General features: G+C 41.0%; 1 protein-coding gene across 5 annotated transcripts in view; it reads right to left on the bottom strand.

Moving 5' to 3' along the window:
* DMD (dystrophin) overlaps window positions 1-14,819 on the bottom strand; it is a 1,232,979-nt gene that overhangs the window by 59,176 nt on the left and 1,158,984 nt on the right. For all 5 annotated transcript variants that reach the window (XM_075717957.1, XM_075717963.1, XM_075717968.1 and 2 more), the window contains 2 exons: window positions 6,228-6,302; window positions 719-920 (listed from right to left, as the gene is read on the bottom strand). In XM_075717957.1, the coding sequence (XP_075574072.1) occupies window positions 719-920; window positions 6,228-6,302 (277 nt within the window). The remainder of the gene's footprint in view (window positions 1-718; window positions 921-6,227; window positions 6,303-14,819) is intronic.

Raw genomic sequence — 14,819 nt, 5'->3', positions numbered from 1 at the left:
AAAAACACAAATAAAGACTTCCACTGACATTTTTTTTCCACTAAATTCAACCAACACAAAAATAATGGCTTATTCTAAAATAAGCTTACAAACTAATTTACTCTGTTGTATTTATACTTGCAGGTACACTTTTTAAAATTAAATTTTAGATGAAGTACTGCTCAAATCTCCTGACTGCTAAGGGTTGTAAGCATATTAGATTAGAGATGAACCTCTTCCATCTTTGAACAAGAATTACAGATTCTATAGAAGCTATAGAAAATGTACCGCTCTGAAAAGCTTTAACATTCGGAAGTACAAGACACGTGCAAGAGTCTATATGACGGTGTTCGTACTGTTGCTTCTTGACAATTCTCTTGCATTTCTTTACCTAAATAAATTAAAAAAGCAATGCAAATCCATGACCTACTGAGGACATGCAGTCCCAGAATTGCTCTGAACACAGAAATCTGTTAAAAAAGTTCTGTTTTCCAGCTCTCTCACTGGTTAGTTTAATAAAGCTAGGAATGTAAGCCTAACCAAGGGCTGTATTGATTCAGCTAAATGCAGCCATTAAACCATTAGGTTTATTAAACTTTTACTTCAACTACCGTTTTTTTCAGTTTCACGCCATTCATTTTATAATGAGGCAGACAGACAGCTCATTACCCCTTTCCCCTTCCCCTTGTGCTGTTGGGAAAGTTCCTGAGCACCGCATGTACAGAGCACCCATACATACGTGTCGTAGACATTCAGCAGCCAGTTGAGGCACATGTCCACGCAGAGAGGAACGTTGACCAGGTTATTGTGCTCTTGTTCCAATCGATGGTAAATGGTGGTCAAGCAGTTAATGATCTGCAGAATATCCATCGACTGGTCGTTTTGTTTGAGGTTGTGCTGGTCCAAGGCATCACATGCAGCAGACAGACTCAGGAGATCCACTGTTAACATAAAATAAACCACAATAAAGACTGAAGAGAAACAGTGGTTGTATTACCCATACCCAAAAAGCAAACAGAACAATCTACTTGGCTTACATGCCTGGCCAGAGGACATTTTATGTCCTCTGAAAGTCACGTGCAAGACTGGTTTCAAGACTCCTGCAGGTGCACTGTTTATTCAGCTGTGGTCTTAGAGCGCAGTGTTTGTAAAAGTGAAATCTGTTTCATTTTTAGCTGTAAAGTACCTATTATGCTATTGGATCCTGTGGAAATACTACACATTAATTACTATGTAAGTAAAAGTTACATATTTCATGTTCTGTGTTCCTACAGATAGGCTAATATTTGACTACTGCATTCACCAAATGTGCTCTAAACATAGTACATGTCATCAGCTTTCCTGAGACGTGCTGTTCATTTCTTACAGAAGTCAAGCAATCTTAACCAAACCAAACTCCACAAGGAATATGCAAACAAATCACAAATGAACTGGGATTAACCTCTCTGCTACTTTTCCTCTGGTGAGAACAGGGAAAAGAAGGTTCCAGAAACATTAAATGGCCTATTTCAATATTTATTAATGAAATTTATCCATTTGTAATTCTGCAGAGCATTTACATTTATAAATACCTCTTTGACTTTACCGAGTAAGACACATTTAAACTTATCAGTCAACATACAACAGAGCTTTTTGTCACAGACATTTAAAACTTGATTTTTGTTCCACCTTAAGTCGGTTGCATTTTGAAATTCGGATGTCCAAGGCAAAACAGAACTTCCCTTTCTCAGCTCTTAGTCTCTGCATACTAACATCAACAGCAGCATCACGCTTTGGGGGACACCAAAACAGAGAGTTATGGTATGTTGGTTTACAAAGTAAAACAGGAATAAGAACAAAAGAAATCAGAAAAATGAGACTATTGATGCAGATCTTCCTGCTGCCAGAGGAAAATCCTTTGTAATTCCTTGCAGCCAATTTCCAGGGTGTGAGCAATGGCACTATTAAAGCCCAGATGCTGTTAGTCCCGCTCACACCACGCGCAGTCACAAAGTGCAGCAGGATTCAACATGGCTCGAGGGAGCAGGATCTGGCCCAAAGCAGACTGCCCAAAATCATCCAGGAAATTAATCACAAAATTGGGAAATGAACTGACCCAACTGCAAGACCATTTTTTCTCTCATTGGAATAAAAATGTGTTTTATTGAGTCCTGGTAAGCAACATCTCCCAGTAATGTCAAAAAAAAAAAAAAAAAAAAAATGCACAGAGGCTAAATGCAGAACCCCATACAGGAATTTAAGAACTTCATGCAACTTAAGGGCACATCTGCCAAATTCACACTCAAGTATCATATTTTATCAAGGATGAAGCTGACCCTTTTATGTCCTAGTGGAGTTGAAAAATACTTTAGCTGCACACTGGGCTGCTTGGTAATGCTGCACGGACAGTACACTGGGATTTCATAATTGCCAAAAGAATTTCAGGAGTATAAATTTCATTGGAAATCAATAGGGACTTCTGCTACTAAATCCCTTAAGCGCTTCTGAAAAATTCATCCTGTGGGCCTGACATACCCAGTGCTAGAGTGAATAAGGAAAGCTTGGAATGCTATCCCCATTATAATACCAAGAAATTTAACTTCAAATCTGTGGTTTAGTGCAAGGTTTTATTGGAATTTTACTTTTTTCACATTAGCATATAGATATTTATTAACAGAAAATCTTTTGGAATATTATGTTTAACCTACTAGCATATAAAAATAGAGCTATTCTAAGGTCAGTGTTATATCCCACAAAAGCGTATTTATCAGACCCATTCTTAAGAGTCTCAGAAAGACGCCTTTCTTCTAATAATTTATTAGTTAAATTGGAAATAAAGCACGGCCTTCACAACACCTTTAACTCTGAGCTTTAGGCTGAACTCTCGGTTCCTTTGAGACTATGAATCAATGGTAATTAAATGAACCCCTCAGGCATCTGAGTGGCAGCTTAATTATATATGCAGCTACTGCTAAACATGGGTCATTCCACTTTGTGAGAGCTTTTCCCACTAATAAGCAGCAACTTCTGAAAAAGCCTTTCACCCCGCTCTTCATCAACCTCCTGTCCTATCTTGAAGTTAATAACACATTTTCATCTTATAACAAGCAAAAAGTGCTTGCCACCATGCTCTTCTTTAGGGAACCTCCTTTTAAGGGAAAAAGAGTGGCTCCGGCCTTTGCCACATTAAGCTCCTCCTGCATCTTTCCCACCAAGATTAAAGAAATGGCGGGGAATCACCTCTCCCAGAACCAGGAATTGCTTATTTCTTTCCTGAAAGCAAATATGGAAGTCCCACAAATGACAAACTTTCAAAAGGCAAGCCCCAACCAGTCAGATAGGTATTGAAGAGTTCTACATTCACTGCCATTCAGTGATTTGCAAAGCTTCAATTGAAATAAACCATACCACTTCATGCTTTGTACTTTTGGTGGGTTCTCTGTCACACTTTTGTTCTTTTCTATTTAAAATTCCAAAACTGACTCAAAAATTTGTGTGAGCAGTAGCTTCTAGCTTATTTTGAAATCTAAGTCATCTATATAGATATTTCTTTGGCCTCTAAGGCAAGAGAAAAAAACATCAGGATGTTTGTAACTAGACACCAACTTGTGGCCAGATTGCAGGAAAAGTACAAAAGACAACCTGGAATAACTAACCCAACTGGAGAACAGAAATGACAATTAATGGGCAGGAGAAAGTATGCTGTGGAGGTCACATACTGAACTTGGGGAAAACTCAACATATGGCTGGTGATAAAAAGTATCAATGGTATTCCCAGAATGAAAGATCATCTCCTCCGTAACCTGCTGCTGTTGGCTGATACATTAAAAACAATATATATATTTAATCTAGCCTGTATACAATTAAAGGAAAAAAGCACCCTAACAGAAGTTCTTGAATATTTTCTTTTGCTGCATCTTCAAGAAAAGTTTGTGAATACATCTCATTTTATTGACATCACAATGCTCAGATGTGGTTTGCGCTTGAAGATCAGATCTTTGAAAAGTAGCAAAACGAGAAAGTCAACATGCTTTGATGTGATTATCAAAGGAAACCATACGGTTTACAAAAACGGTGCAATAGTTACACCTGGCATGCCCACAACAATTTTGAAGGTTGGGATGACAGAGCCACACACTAGATTCTTCTAAAGTAACACAATATACAAGCATTTATTTGTTAAGGATTACCATTTTCCATATTCTTTAGATTTAATGTCCTGGCATCTAATGTTCATTGGGCTGATTTACAAACTGAAAAGAAGTCAGTCTTAGAATAGCTCATTTTTAAAAGTGTTTCTTGCCACTGAGAAATAGGCTGTACCTTTACTTCTGTGGACCTTCTATTGTGCACACATCTTTAGAGTGCTCCTCAGTAGACAAAACTGCTCCGCTTTTTATGAAGTTTGCAGAAAAGAATATAAATATATATATATATGTATTTAAACTCCTACAGTTTTAAAACTGAAGTACAAAGTAAGAGCTGAAAGCAGCACCTACTGCAAGTGGAATTTAGGGATTTGTGGCTATGCGTAGGAGCCCTGAAACCTACCACTGTTCTCTATTTCTATTAGTGGCAAACTGCAGAAAAAGAATTTTGTAATGAGCTGGGGTTTTTTTAAAAAAAATCTAATTAAACTGAGTTCACAAGCGACACTGAAATCATGGAATACACAAATACAATGATGGTGTCTCCAAGCAAAAAATATTTAGAAGAACAAAGACTGCTAACCAAATTCCTTAAATACTTCTCCTTAGATACAAGTATGAAGAATGTGCTAAAGTAATCAGTATAAGTGCCACTGCATGTCTCTGAAAACATCCATTCTCAGAAAATCTACCTAAGTGTAACCTCAAGAGATGAACTGACTTCAGTGCATAATTACAATTCCACACTGTAAGGTCCAAGAAGAGTCTAGAATTATTCAGTGGTAGGAATCACGGTAACACAGATAAAATAGGATGCAAAGTTTTGCACTTTCAGCCATAAAAACCTGTCATAAGTTACACTTGTGCACTGCTGGCTAAAGAAACCTGTAATTCCAAAAATTTTAGTTCCTTACTTCAGTGCTGCACTGATTATGAATACCTTTCACTGCATATCACTCCAGTTTCTTTACACTACCTTTCCACAATGATTGCGGCAGGAGTGCTGTGCCATGGAAAGACGTTTGTATTTCTGATCATCATAATACATTCTTTGTTACTGCTGTTACTGTCATTCACGTTGAAATCTTTTATTATGTTACAAGACTTCTCACTTATTATTTATGTTTTTCTTTTTTTCCTTTTTCTTTTCTATTTTTTTAAAAAATTCAGAAATTAAGTCTGTTCATTAGTGGAATTCACCCATGCTTGTAAGCCTAAAAGTAAACATGCTCAAAAATACCAACATTTGACACGGTTCCAGAAAGCATGTGAGCACAAATCCAAACTTGAGATAAATCAACAGTTGAGACATTTGCAACTGTGTCAGAAATTTAACCCTGTAATTAAATGCCGAATAGTGAATGTTAAAATATTTTAATAACCCTCCAAATTGTACCACCTAATAAAGTGCTTGCTTTGGCAACTGATTGGCCTACCAAGAAAACTATGAGCAAATTATTTAGCTCTCAGGTTACAGTAAGCTGAAGAGCAAATGCAACTCCAGTGACAGGTAGAATACCATACACCAGTTGAGAGAATTAAAGTGTTAGAACATGCACATCACTAATGTATGGCTGATGAGAGACTTCTGAACATAACCAAAAGCTGGGGAAAAATGAAGCTAAATGTTTATTGTGATGATCTCGTTTAAAGGCAACAACCCCTCAAGGTTCAAGATTCAACTTAACAAACCATTAGCAACTCCAGCTCTGGAGTGATTATTTCACCCAGCTCTCACTGTTCCCAATACACTACAATCCTGTTTGTTTGGTCTTGAGCTGTAAAGCTGTGGCTGACACAGGATGTGGCTCCGGTAATGAGCACAGTGAAAATACCCATCTCAAGAGTATAAAGATAAGAAATACGTAGAGGATGTTAGTTTTGTTTCTGATCCGCTGCTCTGTCTTACAAGGGACAGCTCCGCAGACCACCCAGCACTTTGATTTCTTAAGGAACGTGCGAAGTGGTGGCAGCAGAAGACCTTCAGGTGAGAGGTTTCCATGCACCAGCTAAAGCTGGGGGAGTGTGGGGCTGGTTTTTTGCTTCCGAAAGTTGCGAATAAACTTGTGCATCGGTCATAAAGCCTTCCTGGCAGCGGGTGAGGCACAGGCACATACTTACGGCAGAGGGCTTTCTGCAGCCTGCGGAGTTTCATGGCAGTCCTGTATGCCGAGAACCTGACGTTGTTCAGGTCAGCTGTAGGGGGGAAATATTAAAATAAAAGATCAGCTTTACACCTTAGAAATAACCAGACTCATGAAGACGTGGTTAAGTTGGACTAGAAGATTATACTCATTGGTTACAAGAACGGAGGGGGGGAAAAAAAAGTACGTTACAAACTCTACTTCGCTTGAGCAAAAGCCCTCAAACCTCAACAATCAATCATCCAAAAGAAAAACGCTAAGTCCTAAAGCGTTACTTCCTTTTGCTCAAAGGCACTGAACTTCACAGCACTTGAAAGGACAACATCAGTGACTGCAGCAGCGTTGTCTGAAAACACCGAAGCCTTTCACACCGCAGGCACTGTGAGAGAGATAAGAGCCTGAAACTCCTCCTTGTCTGCCCAATGCACCAGCCGGGCTGCGTGCAGGCAGCCCCGAGAGAAGAGCTCTGCCCAGGAAAAAGCAGGCGACTCTCAGCTACTGCTAAAAAAAAACCTTTAAGGGGGAAAAAAAAAAAAAAAAATTATACTTTTGCGCTTTTCCACCCAAGCAGATCCCAGCCATGCCCCGAGACTAGAGCCTTCCTGGCAAGAAGCCAGCTCACCCAGCCAGGTGAGCACCAGGTTCCCACCTCCAAAAGAGCAGGGAGCTGCTGGGCTCCGGGAGCATGGCGAGGAACGGCACCCAGCTAGGAACAAACGGCGTGGTGTCATTTTTGCTAGAGCCTTCCCGTGCGGTTAACAAAAAAAAAAAAAAAAAAAAATCAGGACATCAGCACAAGTCCCCACCGACTAGTTTAACCATGGCTTGCAAAAACCTCAAGGGACGCCGCAGGGACGAGGTGGGCCACATACGAAACCAGTCACACCTCACCAGAACTTACACAAGCCTCTCAGCACTCGGGAGGCTCAGCACCGGCTGCCTGAGCGTTATTCAGCACCAAATTCTGATTATCACCACAGCAAGCCACAGCAACTGCTCTGTCATCTAAGAAGCAACACTAGACAAAACTGAAAAGAAAGGAGGGGTTGTCTTGAACCAAATCTGGCCAGGAAATTGCATTTGCATCTTTCTCTTCTGTGAAAACAGACTGAGGAAGATAACGCTTATTCTAATCGTGTCCCTGGCTTTGCTGAGGGTGGCCTTGGGCAAACCCGATTTACAAGAATGAAGATAAAATTCACTGAAAGTGAGGTCGAAACTACTGTGGCTGAATTCCTGCCATCAGTACCAGTACATCGGCTAACTCGTAATTTACAGCTAAATTTGGCATACCAAGACTACAGTGCAGACACACCACCGCTTGCATTATTCAGAATCAAACTCAGGATGCAGAAGTGAGTGCGCAACTCTGGCAAAGGGCTGCTGTTTATGCGAATAGGTCAACAGATACCCAAGCTAACTGCGTGCAGCTGCAAGCTGGGACCTTCATCAAAGAGAAGCCAGGTAAGCCATCAAGGTTGCTGATTTGGGGCCGAGTCCACGGACGGATGCTGTTTCCCAAGCGGCATTGCCAGCTCCTCCCGGGGATGCTGCACTGGGAACTGCAGAGTGGCGGGAGGACACACTCGTGTGCTACAGCACGCTCACCCCCACCGCTGAAAAACCAGGCTGCGGCTGGCGTGCTTCTGGCCCCGTCACCCACCCAGCTAACTCCTGGGCACGGGCACTCCTGGGCATTTGAGCGGTCTAGGGACCTTTCCCAACAGATCCATTGCCATCTTGTAATTTGAGGGTTTTCTAGCACAGAAATGGACTGTGTGCGCCAGCCAGTTTCAGCACCCGGGAACACTCGGGTGTTTAATTTACTGATGAAACCCATGGGGCCTAAGGAGTTAATGATGGGAAAGTGCTTGGAAAATGTAAACTACTATTTAAATACAAAAAGAACACTAAAAAAAAAATATACACTGGCTCAGAATAGAGGTCCATTTAGCCCAATAAACTGCCTAAGCCTGGCAGACTGTTAGAGAAAGAATATGATGAAAAACAGGGCAAATGCCAAACAGTTCCTTGCTGGCATATGCGCTGAGGTGCTATAAAGCTGTTTGCAATGTGGTAGCTTGGCTACAACTATCCCAACATCATTTACAATGCTGTACAGGTACAGGTAGCAGAGGGAATACAGTCTCAATTACATTAATTTTAATTAAGCTGTTCTGAATGACTAATTTGAGGTTTGAAAATTCAGTAGTTTTGTATACCTCAATAAAAGCTGTGGAACGTTTCTAAAACACATCTTACAGCAGAAGGGAAAGTTTCAGCTTTGTATATAATTTCCTTTGCACGCTTCCATCCACATTTTTAACGGGCAGTTCTCCTGTGTATTGTTCCTGCCAGCTCCCTCTCTCACAATCATCCTGACAGGTCCAGAAGCCTTAATGTGGTGTGAATACAGTGAGCAATTTAAATAAAGTGACTTAATTTGTCTTGAAGGGAAATTAATAAAGCAGTCTCTCGCAAATACACTGTGACTTCAGTTACATTTTGTGCTCTTGTTGTAAATCTGCACTTGTATTCTGGAAAAGAATATACACTAGATTATGGCTAGCATTTGATACAATGAAGAAGCCTTCCCTCAATTTTCCCCGAGTATTCTGAAAAAGGCTTCTCTACTTCTTATTTACATTTTAAGAAATATTAGTAAATATACATGCATATTTCAGGCATTGATCAGGGCAGAAAGTACAATCCGTGAAGACACTTGATCCTGAAAGTACTGTAGTTTATATCTAATTTCCTGTATATGTAATACACACTGAATTTGTTATCAACCTTAATGACACTGCTGCCAAGAAGCATCTGCTGCAAATGATCAACAAGCAACGTCAGGAGCTACTTTCGGAGCCCTCATCTCAGGTTTTGGGAAAGTAGCAGCAATGTCTGCTTTTGGCTCTACACGCTGAGGCCAAGCGTAGCTGTTGCACGCCTCCGCTCCCCACCTTCGCTGCTGTTATCGGCGTTAGCCCATGCCCAGTTACCGTCCCCGTGCCAACTGCTCACCTCCCGTCTTCCTTATGCCACCACCTCCACGCGCCGTGGGACGGCTCTCTTACCGGGTGGTGACAGTCATTTGAGGGCGCTGGATCTTAACGATGTAGCTTTTCCCTCCCCAGCCTACTCTTACGAAACTGCCGGTGATGCCTGTCTTCCCCCGGAGCTACTGCTGGAACAAACGCGTCGCTCCGCGGAGCAACGAGGGGAGCCCAGGCCTCTCCTAACTGGGTTCAAAAGGTTTCCCTTGCTGGTATATGACCCCGTTTAAATGAACTGTAGAACGTAAGACTGTCAGGGAATGAGACTTGTTGGCTGGGCTCGGGAGCATTGGAGGTAACATCACCGCTGACGGCAAGGGAGGAGGCTTGGAGAGAGGCAACGTAAGGTGCCACAAGCCAGCCGCTACTGCTGGAAACCCGCGGAGGGAGGAAGGAGGCTCAAGAGGCAGCAACCTTCTGAGGGCCTATGGAATCACCAGCAGTTCCTCCTTCCCTGTTTTTTTTTTTTTTTTTTTTTTTTCCCCCCTTCCTGGGTCCTGTCGGAAAAAATGTGATGCTTGCTCCGCTCCCAAACAGCCCACGAAAGAAGTCAGGGCCCACCAAGCCTTGACACCAAAGCTTTTATCATCTCTGAGCGGGTTGGAGAGCTCAGTATACCACGCATGCTTTCCTCCAGCCCTTTCCTCCCACTCCAAAAATTATGCACCACCTCATCATCTGAATGAGGCGGTCAGAGGGCTGAAAAGCCCTTGGAGTATATAAGACTTTTGCAGGTTGTTTAATGATACTCCCAGTCCCTGTTCAGAAGGTAACTTTCAAGCTTTGATTAAAAAGTGTAAATGCTCACGAGCATCATCTGTTTATGGTCTGAAATAATGATGTAATGGAAGAGGTCACCTGGCCCCTGGAAAGCAACAGACTGAGGAAAAGATCACATGGGAGTATTTGGTGACACTCATATTTACATCCCAGAGCAAAGAAAAATCATGGTTCTCCCGTCACTCAGCCATGAACCACCTCTCTGTGCAAGGGAGTGCAAGTGCTTCTAGGGGAAAAGATTTAAGATCGCCTTACAGAAGACCCGTAAGACGGGGCAGGTGCCTACAGCTGATGCCTTTGCAGCAATGAGCAATTCCCACCAACACAGCAGTAAGATCTCTCTGTGATCTTCCTAGGCTTCTCCCGCAGCCCTCCCACTGTCACGGTGAAAGGAATTCAAAGTGCTAAAGCATCAGTGACTCTCAGAAATTAGGAAATCTCCTTTCGTTGCTTTCTTCTTTTCATTATAGACATGACAAGCATCTCCCTTTGCTTCATGGCAACTAATGAGTAGGGAGAAGGTTATCTAGAAAAGTGATTTCCTCCATGTCCATCATGTGCCTACAACATATGAACATGTTCACATTTATATTCTTATATTCATTCGTATTAATATGAACAATGTTGAACAAGAACTAGTGCTTTTATTACACATGCAGCTTTAATGAAGAGAACTCCACACTGCTGACAGGAAGAACTCAAAACAGAAATATTATAGAAAGATGATCAGATAATTAAATCCTAACCTCTTCTGCATAATGCTGTGTGTTGAGAGAAATCTCAAAACGTAAGGTCTATGTTCTTCCTCAAAAGACCTAAGACAACCTCATCAACACATTTTTTGTGTTGTATGTCTACAGTATTGTAGAAATAGCTGTAATTACACACAGCAGATCCTTTTGACAGTGGATAATCAGGTAAAAAAACCCACTCATTTAAGAAGTGGTCAGTGATTTGTACCAAAAATTCAAACCACCTGTTGGAATGTGCCACTGACTACTGACACAGCATCAACAAGTAAGACGTAGATTTTTTTTTTTTTTTAAAACCCTCCCGTGCTAAATTCCAGATTTTACATTGGGAAAGGAAAAACAGATCCTTGAGTCTTACTGCATAAAATAAGTTGGTAAGCAACTAAAAGCAATAAAAAATTAAAGATGAACAAGAAGTTTTTAAAAAGAAAATATTTAACAAGAGGTTTAGCATCCAGCATGGAGGGACATTTGTTTTTATTCTTAAGTCGTCACGTCTATAACCCAGACAACAGGTTTTAAGTAAGGTGTAATGACTGAACTGATTTCCATAGTGGTTCTTAAACAGACTAACCCCACCACACAGTTGCTCCAGCTGCTGTGAGTGCTGAATAACTGGGATGTTTCATTTGATAATGTACTGTCCTCTATGACAGACTAATCTCACTGAATGTTTAAAAGCTCTGGGATGGGCCAGACTATGTCCTCTCAAAGGCTGTTCACATAATTTGTCTCTCTCACACACAATGTAAGCCGAGGGCATCTCAGGAAGTCCTTTCTACCTGGAAACCACCTTGGTTTTTTACTTTAAAGAGGGTTACTTGTTTATATTATTGTGAATATTATTATAATTGCTCTTTAATTAATGAGGACAAAACATGGGCATTTCACTTGATTTTATGGACAACAATTTTCTCACTGCCTGGGCACCATCAAACTGTAAAGAGCAGCTTACATGCTTGAGGTAATAACTATGTCAAGAGTAAAATTTGGCAAGTTAACAACTAACTTCTTGGTAAGAAATTAGATCTCATCAGGTCAAATCCTCATCTTCATTTGATAAGATTTTACAGTTTGGTTTGGTTTTTTTCTTTTCTTTTTAACTCTCACTTATTTGCAAGGAATAACATGTGAACCTACAGTGATATACCTCAAAGCCTGGATATCTTATTCAGCCATAGCTTGTGGGATGTTCATATAGCTGTTCATAAATACACTGCTTGCAGTGGATAAACTGTTTTGGGAATTACATGTCACTGTTGTCCCTGACAATGCCTACCTAACTGAGGTTGAAAACTGTTTATTGTACAGTCCTGAATACACCATAATTCCGCTACAAGCCACTAAGCTTTCATGTTTCATCAGACATTAACAGCAGTCTGCCTGTTCAAGAAGCTTCATCTCACATCGATTCAATACAGCTGTGATCCCTGACCAGCTGATAAGAATGCTGGGTTTCTTCCTGCTGCCCAAAACCCATATATAAATCTTCTAATAATGCCCTACAGTGACATATATCACCTCTTTAGGAACTGTAATTTAAAAATGCAAATGAGACAAATGCACAAACGAAAGAAATTAATCAAGTAACACTGCTTAGTATCAGTTGAGTCTCAGCCATTGACTCTTGTATAACAATAATTAATGCTATCATCTACATTGCTTTGAGAATAACTAACAGTAAACAGTGTTATTATAGCTACAGAGTTACAGCTTAACCACTCTCCATGAAACAATATGACACGCTGTACTAGACCTGTCCCACCGAGTAAAAAAGCTGATAGTGTCTCTGCAATTAGTAAGTGGGAGGTACCCAGGGAACCAAAATGCTACTGATCGCATCTAGACCAAGTGGATGAACACCACAGCATGTGCCAGCATCCTGATAACCGGACCAACTGACATGACCTTTGGGAATTCAGTTTTAGCACATAATGGCCTTTCTTAGGCCTGCAAACCCAAAAGTGTAAGAAAGGATATGATGTATACCTGGGTTACACCCCGTTATGGGATTGGGATGTGAGTAGTGTTTGCAGTCAGAAAGGTCAGAAACCCTTCGTGTATGCTAGATGAGTAGTAGCCATAATGGAAAATCCTAAAATAAATAAACAGCGAAATAATATCCAAAAATATTAATGGAAGGTGTCCATTTGCAACCCAAGAGTGCAATACTGTTGAGCAAAATGTTCCCATACTGGTTACCTATTCCATAACAGAACATTACTCTGCTCTCTCTGTAATACCCCTCTTCACAGCTAGTATGCCTATGGTTTCATTTTCAAGGGATGCAAGGTTAACTCCTACCACCCAGCTTCTACTTCACTGCCATAGTTACGTTTATTGGCTGTTAGGTGTACGCCTACACAGGATACAATCACACACTGTTAGAAACATGACCTACTCTAGGTCTGACTGCTATTCACGGTTGACAGAACCCAACCAATCCTATTTTCAGAAATGAGAAGTTTTATTATTCAGATTGTAGTTGCTTGAAAAGGACATCAGTGAATAAGCATCCTTTAAAGAAAGGCCGTATGCACCGTCTCACCAGATTTCAGCAGAAATCAAACAGCTGATGTGTGCAATAGGCACATGTCTTACTAGTACAAACATGGAAATCAATTAGTTGAATATGAATAAAACCTCATATTCAATACATGGTTTAAGAGTTTGTAATAAAAACTATTATGGTAGAGAGAGGCAGTTTAGCCTCTTCAGGAAGCATTTCAGAAGGACAACTCAAAATACACAAACCAAAAATGATAAAGTTTATCCACCTTGGTCATTCAGAGTTGGAAGCTCGCATTGCTGCAGAAGAGCAGGCAGCCACAAGATCAACACAGCAGCTGCTGCCGAAAGCTGGGTGGAGGCTCAGAAGCAACTTCCAGCATTCTCCCACCTGGTGTCAAGCAACTCTGACATTTCTTCCATGTGCTCCACAGCGAACTGCCCCCCATCCCTCCAAATTAGAGGGAAAGCTGTCACCAGTGCACTGCAGTCTGCAAGGGTGAGGGTGTTTTTCACCCTCTTGTCTTGCCTTGGTGAATTAGGAGAGAGAAACAGATGCACACAGCAACATTTTGGACTGCATCCTGCCACTGCAATTACTGTTCACAGTGACACTAATGCACCTCGAGGAGGCTCGTACTGACATTACGTGGAAAGGCTGTAGGAGGGGGACACTAACAGTATGGCACGACAGGCAAAGTTCTCCTGGGCCATCACTGCAAAGGTTAGAGTCATTTTCAGCTTAAAGGCAAAATACTGTCATTCTGAGCTAAACTGCCTGCCATTAAATGTTCACTCTCAGAAGATAATCTGAAAAAAATTAAGCAATCCCAGAGCACTTTGATTCCTGCTCTTCCCACCCCTCCCCTCACCCAAAGGTCCTTGAACTCTCCAGGACAATGAAATAACACCAATTCTCATTTCAGTGATGCCCTGGAGCCACCATGAAGAATGAGAAAATTTGTAAGGGGGCTGTAAAAGCGCAGTATAAAAAAGATCTGCTGCAGGGGAACTGCTTTTGGAAGGAAAAGCAGCTGGAGCGGTTCTTGGTACTTTGAAGACTTTCAGAGGGAAGTTAGAAGAAAATGGGAGTGGTTCACAATGGTGTAAATACAAACCGGGAGATGTCTGTCAGACTCTGAACCTTTGAGGCTCACACATCACTGATTTTTACTACCTCTTCTATTTTAGTGTTTGGGTTTTTTTCTATGTTTTTAGTTTATATAACTAGTCAAACTATATCAACATCTACTAGATACACTAAAAGATACAGCTAAGGTCATTGTTGCAACTACCTGTTGCCATTTTGACTTGACCATTAAACAACAATTAAGTCATTTAATATTGCCAGTTCATTATGTACCTTTAAGTAGCCATAACTTTGAATGAAAAGTGACAATTGCCCAACTTGAGTCAGGAACAGATGCTTCATTAAAACAGATAAAACTGCTATGTTGTTTAAATAATAAAGAGGAG

The sequence above is a fragment of the Pelecanus crispus genome, chromosome 1 (genome assembly GCF_030463565.1).
Source record: "Pelecanus crispus isolate bPelCri1 chromosome 1, bPelCri1.pri, whole genome shotgun sequence".
NCBI classification, from domain to species: Eukaryota; Metazoa; Chordata; class Aves; order Pelecaniformes; family Pelecanidae; genus Pelecanus; species Pelecanus crispus.
This window is presented reverse-complemented; position numbering and strand designations above follow the sequence as displayed.